Source organism: Lathyrus oleraceus, chromosome 7 (assembly GCF_024323335.1).
Source record: "Lathyrus oleraceus cultivar Zhongwan6 chromosome 7, CAAS_Psat_ZW6_1.0, whole genome shotgun sequence".
Lineage (NCBI taxonomy): Eukaryota > Viridiplantae > Streptophyta > Magnoliopsida > Fabales > Fabaceae > Lathyrus > Lathyrus oleraceus.
Window position 1 is genome coordinate 438,724,765 of NC_066585.1, and position 9,620 is coordinate 438,734,384.

General features: G+C 35.8%; 1 protein-coding gene across 1 annotated transcript; it reads right to left on the bottom strand.

The window, feature by feature from the left end:
• Window positions 1-1,953: 1,953 nt before the first annotated feature.
• LOC127100553 (uncharacterized) lies at window positions 1,954-5,869 on the bottom strand. Its single transcript, XM_051037778.1, has 5 exons — window positions 5,675-5,869; window positions 4,583-4,725; window positions 4,353-4,482; window positions 2,717-2,908; window positions 1,954-2,404 (listed from the first exon to the last, which is right to left on the bottom strand). Exons 1-5 carry the CDS (start codon window positions 5,822-5,824, stop codon window positions 2,195-2,197), a joined length of 825 nt encoding a protein of 274 aa, XP_050893735.1. The 5' UTR covers window positions 5,825-5,869; the 3' UTR covers window positions 1,954-2,194.
• Between the last annotated feature and the right edge of the window lie 3,751 nt (window positions 5,870-9,620).

The following is a 9,620-nucleotide window of genomic DNA, read 5'->3' on the forward strand; positions in this document are numbered from 1 at the left end:
GACGTCAAGTTTATCCATAGTTTGATGGTCATGAATTTACCGCTACAATCCCCAACAACATTGTCAGACTGGTTACTCACAACCCCTTATCCATCAATATTTTCAATCCACAATCACACAAACCTACGACCCTTACATGTCAAACACCCAACCACAATACCAAGAGCATACTCCGTACCACCACCAACAAGTAGATCATCATCAAGACACCCCACATCGTTATGCACCCAACACATCACCATACCATAGTCGCCTTAGCCAAAACACTCAACGATCATTTGACACCAACCGTCCCTCCTCCTACTATAGCTAAGAAGTCCAAACATCACAAAATCAAAACATGCAACAATCATATGGCTAACAAACACCACAACAATCATTTCAACATTTCCTTGACGATCATTCACACTAATATCGCCATCCAATCGTCCTGGCCGCCCTCTAATAACTCAAACACAACATAACCACTCTGGCATGGGTCACGAACTTAGCTATGGCGGTAGCGCTTAATTGCATACACAAGACTACGCAGATTTGTATGAATATCTTAGGCAATCTCTTGCAGGTGGTAATGATGTTCCTAGACCCTCAAACCCTCAAATACTCAAATACCTGGATGAATCATCAAATTGGGTTAGGGCCACGCGTTCGGGTAGGTCATCCCGGTCAACAACATTATTCTTTTTGGTTATCGTATGTAAACGCATATTAATATTAATATAATATCAATTGGTCTGATTTCGACTTTATCTAAAATTTACATTATTTTTCAAAAAAAATTACGAAACACACATAAATATCAGACCAATTGACGTCTCCTTTAAAATCTAACACACAGATGCCAATTGGATTGGCAGCACTAGGTGCATAAGTCAATCCAATTAGCGACATCTCTTTAACTTAGAGAGCAAACACCAATTCATCTAACACTACTTCTTCAAAGTGGGATAGTTTGAGAAATAACCTGAAAAGTGAATTATTTTAAAAATTCTTTTGAAAAAATAGATTATTTGTGTAAAAAATTCTCCTAAAATATACTTCGAAACAAAAACTTTACTCCTATGTTGTCTAAAAGCATACTTTTTGAAACGTGAGAAGTGGGAAAAAAGATTTCCTCGGAGGTGAAAGTCAGTCCAAAGTAATTCAAGTAACACAATTCCCACATGCCCCCAAGTAATAGCATTTCATTAGCCTATTTCGATATTGGTCATTAGGGGCGTTCATAGTATGGTTCACTGAGAAGAGAAAATCAAACCGAAGCAGACCAAAGCATAGTAAAAATTTGTTTATCCTTGAACCAAACCGTTTCAATTTACTTAGAACCGAATCGAACCATCATCATTAGTTCGGTGTACTTAACCGTTAGAAATTAACTTATTCTAAACCGAACAATTTATTAAAGAATCAAACCCTTAAACTATTTATAAATTTTTTAAAAAAAATTATACCTTTTTTTAGTGTTTTTCGTTTTCAGTTTTGATTCGGTTGCAATTTCAATTTGGTCCGGTTTCAATTCTAGAACAGTTTGTGTAATATGCTTTGATTTACTAACCAAGCATAACAGTCAAGTATTCTACCTTCAGTTCGGTTTGATGGTTTGGTTCATGGTTTTTCTTAACAACCCTATTGGTGTCATCTATTTAAAAGCCAACAACTTTCGAGCATCCTTTATCAGAAAACTTCAAAAGCCATTTTAGAGTCAAAAATCTTGGAATATATGTCAATTTCTATGACCCTAAGCTATTCTTAGGCCGTAAAGATTTGAATTTCTTCAACTTGAGGTTGCATAGAAAAAGCTACCAGTGTCACCAATAATCAATAAGATGGTGATACCAGCAACAGAGCCCTTATAAATTCCGAGGGACCAACCTGCAATTTAGATAATATTTCGAGACCATGTTCATCTAAACCATCTAAATAAACATAACTAAATCGAATGGAGAATGCTGGCAGTTCACACTAAACCATTCATATTTCCGATTCACACAGTCTCAACCCAAAGATCGTTGCTTACAATCCACAGGGATGTATTTATTGAAACCATTGCAGTCATACCAATTTACTACATAAGGTAGAACACAGAATTTCGTAAGCATGCATCATAGGTGAAACCATTAGTCATCCAAATTTACTACATAAGGTAGAACACAGAATTGTGGCATATCTCAGCTGAACTTAGCTAGTAATAAATTACCTAGCTGGACAAGTACTGTGTCATCCACGATTGGAAGCGAGACCACGCCAGCTGAACTGAAGCTTCGTCTTCATCGGGCAAACCCATGTTCTTCCTCCTAGTTATTCCTTCTGGAGACCTGTTCATGAATGCATGAGTGTTGCCGGGGTATATGTGTACCTCGTTTGGAACTCCGGATGCCTTTAACTTCTCCTCTAAGGCCTTTGCAGCCTGCAAGAAACATTAATCAATGTCAAAACATCGTTTTTCTTGAAATCACAGAAAAAGTACAAAGTATGATAAGATATAATATTTCAAGAAAACGGAAAACCGAACACAGTTAAGGGATCTAGGCCGGCCCAATGTACAAGCTGGTGAAGTAATGGTTTTCTACACGAAACGAAACTACTCAAAAAAATTAAATAAAATAAAGAACAATGATATTCAATTGCAAAATGAGCCAGCAATAACATAAATAAACTGACTATAAGGATTTCAAGAGACAAACTATAAACGTTGAGTGCTGCAAACAAATTCTCATACCGTAACATCTGAAAAGCCGACAAAATTGTCCAGCTCTCCAAAGTGAGCCTGAACAGGAGCCTTGGCCTTAGCAGGGTCTGCAAGTTCAGAAGAAGGAACTCCATAGAACGCCACCACAGCATCAACATGTGGAACCAGCACAGAGCTTGCGATTGCGAGAGCACCCCCCATACAAAATCCAGTTACACCAACCTGTCATGAAGGATAAATTTACATTTTATTTAATCAACAACTTATTTATAACTTATGCAAAATGAGATTTTTATATTTAGACAACCTACAAAACAACCAGATTCAGTGCACATTAAACAAGCAGATTTTTATTCTTTCACTATTTTGTGTACCTAATAGCTTTATGAGCAAGGGGCATTCCCTCCTCAACTTCAGTTATGGAGCAGAGATCGGGATGATTCTGATTAAAGCCTCAAACTCTTTAGATAGGCCATCGAGAATAGCTTCAAGATGATTACATAAGGAATATGGATCTCTAATGGAGAACAAAATACTGATGATAGCTTTTATTCATTGTCGATAATTAAACAAGGACTATGAACCCTTGGAGAGGCTTTGTGCGACCATAAAAGCATTTAAATGAATCTGAGAGGCATGAATAAGGTCACACAAACAATAGGAAATCATGTGTTGTCACTCGAATTATGTTGGAATTACTCAAATAAGAACACAATCCTGCTCAAAAAGGAAATGTGGCGTGTTGGAAGATTTAACCGCAAGATTTTGGAGTTTGTATCCTCAAACCCTCAATCTACAGTTTCCATGAGAGTAGGCTTTCTTAACCAGTTTGATATTGTTTTACTTTTAGTGGGAAAAAGTGACTGAAACAGATGATGGGGATCAATTTTCAGAGAAAAGGTTGTTGAAGCCCTGAAGGTGGTCAAGGTAACAGATCCTAGAAGGTTTACCATGTTAGAAAAGGTAGATTGATGATAACATGAAGAAAGCTATAGAAAATGAGAGAATTTTTTAAAGAGACAATTCCATAGAGTGAAATTCTGAATCTGCTGTTGTATTTTCATTACATTGATCTGAATAGTACATGATTGGAGATTTATACTAGTCTCAAACTTTCAATTTGTAGTCGTTATGCCTATAACTGTAGTACAGTTAGAAGTTAGAACTACATTCATAGCTTACAACTGTCTATAACCAGAATGATCAAGATCCCAAACTACTAAATACATAAAACTTGACTATGCACAAACACGGAGAGAAGAATTACAAAGCAAGTATTAAGTAAACAACAACAGTAGACACAACAGTAGATAAACGCCGCTATTGACTATTCCAACACTCGTTCTTTTCAGCTTTGTCTTATATGTCTTAAACGCCCTTGGGTATACAATTTGTCCAGCACTTTGGTTGCATTATAAAAGTTAAAGTTGTTTATTTTGGGAAACAACCACATGTCAAGTGATAAACTCAGGTCGGCCTGCTAGTGCTAGTGTGTTTGTGTGTAGTGCCCTGGTTCATTTGTACGCAAAATTATCAAATGTAAAAGACGCGCCACTTGTATTTGATGAAACTTGAGAACCAAAACGAAATTATCAAATGTTGGAGGAAGGATTCAGACCAAATAGAACATCATTTCCAAAATTAATCCAGGGAAGAAGAGACAAACCTTCTTTGAACCATTTGCTTTAAGCCAGTCAACTGAAGCATGGATATCCTTCACGGCACCTGGCCAATCAAGACCATCAAACAAATGTTGTGCTTCTGCAACATCGAGACCGACCTTTCCTCTGTACAGACTGGAAAAAAAGGCAAAACAAATCAGTCATCATCATCGAATAACAGCATATGCCACTGCAGAACAAAGATTAAATAAATCTCGGTAGCACCATATCTTACTCTGGGATAAGAGCTTTAAATCCAAGACTAAGTTGAGAAATCAACGCGGCATGGTTTTTAATTTCAAAATCCACACCCCACCACTCTTGGAGCACAACAATTCCAGGAGCATCTTGTTTGCCAATGACATACGCATCAAATGTCTAACCATCAAAAACAGCATCGTTATAATAGAAAATCAGAAGTGAAGTTTCATGGCAGGTAAAAACATAGAAACGAGACCCGTTTACTTCACATCTTTACTGGAATTAACTTTCACTTCAAGTAATAAATATAAAACAACTCAGATCCAGTATTTCTCTTGCTGTTTTATTTTACAATTTTTAAAACAAATTTAGCATTTTTTCAAAACATTGTTCTCATTGTTTCTGAAAAGCACTCTTCCTAACTGTTCTTCCATCTTTTTGCTATCTATGGCGAAATATGGAAAAGGCAAAACAATTGTTTTAAAATCACGCCATAGCAGACATACTTCATAAACTAGCCATGGCAATTGTCAACGAATCTGCCATGACATTTCGCCATGGCAGTTGTCAACGAATCTGCCACGACATTTCGCCATGGCCTTCATTTAACAAAATCGATCACGATTAGTAACTACATGGATCACCCATCTCCTTTTTCACAATTTAAAATGAATACATATTTTAGAAAATTAAAAAGAAAAATGGTTTAAGAAAGTAAATAGTCCCTAGGGAAACTTCATCTCCTACCATACAAACATGTATAAATGACATGCAAACAAACAACAAATTTTAAAAAAAAAAAAAAAAATTAAATGTAATCATAAGTTCTGGTGTTATAATTTTTAAAAAATTAATAAATTAAATATAATCATAAGTTCGGGTGTCAGTTTCAAAGTGTCAGCCTCAATTTCTTTAAATGTAATCACAAGTTTCTGTGAGTGTCAGCTTCAAAGTGTCAGTGTCAATTTCAAAGTGTCATCACTTGGAAAATTGAATGACATATAACCAATCCGATCTAAATCAAAACTACATGCAGCAAAGTAAAAAGCACATTTAAGGTGCATGCAAATTGAGATGATCCTAGATCACTAGCAGATCAATTAGAATGAAAGTAGCAGAGACTCACAGTGTTGTCATCCCTTTGAATCTGGATTTTGTTGAAAGGGGCAGAGTTGGCCATGGAACGAACTGAGAAGCGAGAAGCGAAGGGTAAAATGGTCCGAAGAGGGTTTGTGGCGAAGAATTTGGGCGTAGATGATGTTGCAAACCTCAGCATTCTTCACTCAACACTAAGTAATGCTATATGCAAACTAATTAAAATCCGTACCGGTTCACGGTCAATTAATTAACTTAACGGTGCTGATAATTACTTTTTTTACTAATATTAATTACAAGGGTTAAACTATTTTAATTGATATATGTTACACCATAACATTATAATTATATATTATGCTTTTATTTTTAAAATATTGATATAATTTGACAAATTTAATGATTTTGATTGGAGGTGTGTAATATTATTTTACATTGACAATGTACTACTCAATTCATTATGATCACAACCTAATTCTCCTTATGTATGGTTTTTCCCTCCAAGACCATGGCTCGCACCCTTTTAGGTTTTATGTAGCGTGGATCATTCACCCAGAATACTCCAATATAGTCCAAATTGTTTGGGGAAATCCCCGGATGACATTGTATTTTGTCTCTAAAATGTGCAACAAGATTTTATCCTTTTTAATAAAAACTTTTTTTGAAATTATCAGCAAACGAAAGCACAACATTAAGAAGATACTCAGGGGTATCCAATGCTCTTTAGAGAGAATAGATTCAACATAACGAGTTTATCTTCGAGAGGAGTATGAAGAAATTTTTGCACAAGAAGAGATTCATTGGTATCAAAATGCTAGAAATGATTGGATTAAATTGGGAGGTCGAAACACCAATTTTTTTCTTACCAAGATAATAAATAGGAGGAAGAGAAATAAAGTCCATAGCTTTCATCTTCCCAATGGTATTTGATGGAATGATGATACTATTCTCAGGGAAGAAGCACTAAAATTTTCAAAGGTCTTTTCTGCCCTACATCTCTTATACTCCCTGCTAGTATAAGTGACTCTACTATGGCTCTGAGCCTTACTGAAGAATCTCAACATTCTTTGACTCAACAAGTGACGAGGGAAGAAGTTATTTATGCGCTGAATCAAATGCGTATTTTTAAGGCACCTGTCCTGATGGATTCCATGGTATTTTCTTTAAATAGTTTTGGCATATAGTTGTAGATGACGTTGTCCAACTTATATTATATGCTTTTGTGACGGGTAGCTTTCACTCATCTCTTTCTTAGACTCTTATCGCGTTAATTCCTAAGGTAGACTGCCCCCAAAAATTAAGGAATTCAGACCCATTAGCTTGTGCAACACTATTTACAAACTTATTACGAGGATTATGGTTAACAAATTACGTCCTTATCTAAATCAGATAGTTGGGTCCTTTTAGAGTAGTTTTTACCCGGTAAAGGAACAACTTATAATGTCATTATCCTCCAAGAAGAAATTCATTATATGCGTAAATCTAAAAAGAAAAATATTGACATGGTGTTCAAAATAGATCTTGAAAAGGCCTATGATCATGTTAATTAGGTTTTCTTGGAATTTTGTTTGAAGTGAAACGGGTTTCCTCTCATTACTATAAAGTTGATCATGCACTGTGTAACTATCTCTTCTATGTCTATTCTTTAGAATGGGAGACGGCTACCAAATTTTGTTATGACTAGAGGATTACGGCAAGGTAACCCCCTTTCACCCTATGTCTTTATTATTTGCATGGAATTCTTGTCGTAGAGAATCATCAAGGCAGTCAATGAAGACCATTGGAAACCTGTCAGGTTATCTCGTAATGAACCCCCTCTATCACATTTTTTTTCTGATGTTGTTCTTCTTTTTGCGAAGGTTTCTAACTTCTAAGAAAGGATCATTTATGATATCTTAAATCAATTTGCCATGTTTTTTGGCCTTAAAGTAAATGTTGTTAAATCAAAGGTGTTGTTCTTTGCTACAACTGAGAGAAGTAAAATGGATTTAATTATCTCCAGCACATGTATAAATCAAACTCTTACTCTAGATAAGTACTTGAATTTCCCTATGTTGCATGGTCGTATTCAACGTAAGGACTTTGAGTTCCTAGAGGAGAAAATCAGTCAGAGGTTATCATTTTGACAACATAAATTGTTAAACAAGACTGGTCATTTGAATCTGGTTAGGTATGTACTGAACTTCTTCCCAAATTCTTACATGCAAGTGGCTTGACTACCTCAACCAACTTGTGGTTTTATTTATAGGATGGCAATGAATTTTTTATGGAAAGGTAATTTAAACTCTGGTGTGCATCTTGTAACACCCATTTTTCTACCCCAAATTATTTATCATATAATCAGAGTAAATAAGCACGCATATAAACAAAAGGGCGTCACATCGACGTTTTCAAAATTCAAAACTTTCGAAAACCAACAATACACCTGGTCATTCAAAATAACACATCTCAATTATCATGAATATTCAAGCAATATGCGTTCGCAACGGAAATAAAGAATACTCATGTATTTCGTAAAATGATCCATGTCCCATACCATGATCATCTCTCAATAATTACTTCAAATAAAATAAAACAATTAATGACATAAAACATATCTAAATAAGACACGAGTTCAATACCACTAATCTACCCAGTGTTACATGACCAAAGCATTGACTCATTACCTAATTTCAAACTAAATGCGGAAACTCTCCAGCTATTCTTGAGCGAGCTACCGTCCACCTACTCCAGCAATACTACTCTGTAGTATCTGCACGATACCCATGTAAAGGTAACATTCAAACAGAAAGGGTGAGAATTCAAATCATTATGAAATAGCATAATAGGCACAATGAATTAAAACAACAATTCAAGAATTCATCACACTTTGTATTATTATATCACTGATATTAACAAACAATCATCTCACATGCTTCAAACATGCATCACACCCACATCAATACATGCATTCAATGATCACATAACTATAAACGACTCGATGCAAGACAATGTGACTCCATGCATGCGGTACCTCAATGTGAACTCAAAGTTTCACCGCTTTCCGATTCAATATCTAGAATCCAAGCCACGCTTCCGATCCGGACAAGACCAAAGCCCTACGTCTGTTTCCAATGAAGGATCACCGCTTAATACTACGCCTAATCCCAATTAAGGATTAACGTCTGCTACGTCTGTTTCCAATGAAGGATCACCGCTTAATACTACGCCTAATCCCATTTAAGGATTAACGTCTGCTACGTCTGTTTCCAATGAAGGATCACCGCTTAACCACTTCCACAATGAAGTCAACCATGCTATGAATGAATGCACACATATGCAATTAAGACCATCTATATACCGTCTTAACATCCCACATATCACCATGACTCATAATTGGTACATATACACATTCATCACAACACATCAATTACGATTACATATACACATCCATAACCATAATTCATTCACAATTCAATAATGGTATACATACACATTCATACAATATATTATTCACCAATGTAGGCCAATCATCAAATATGTACACATAGATTTCATTCCAAAACGCACACAACATTTAAATATCAATTTTTCACTTTTCAAACAGTGTTAACCGGTTAACGCCCTGGGTTAATCGGTTAACGCAAAACAGAATGCGCTTCTTGGCAATTTTTAACAGTGTTAACCGGTTAACGCCCTGGGTTAACCGGTTAACGCAAGACAGGATGCAAATTTTTCAATATTATAACAGTGTTAACCGGTTAACGCCCTGGGTTAACCGGTTAACGCAAAACAGAATGTTGTTCCTGCGCTAACACGAAACAGAATGCAGATTTCCCCGCATTTTTCATCGTTGGAGGACTTCCGGACCTCCGATTTCGATTCCGTAAAAAGCTACACGTTCAGAAAATTATGACTCATCCAATTATATATTAATTCACAGTTTTAGCATAATTTAATCATCACAATTCAAGAGTATTTATCAAGACCTAATAATTCCA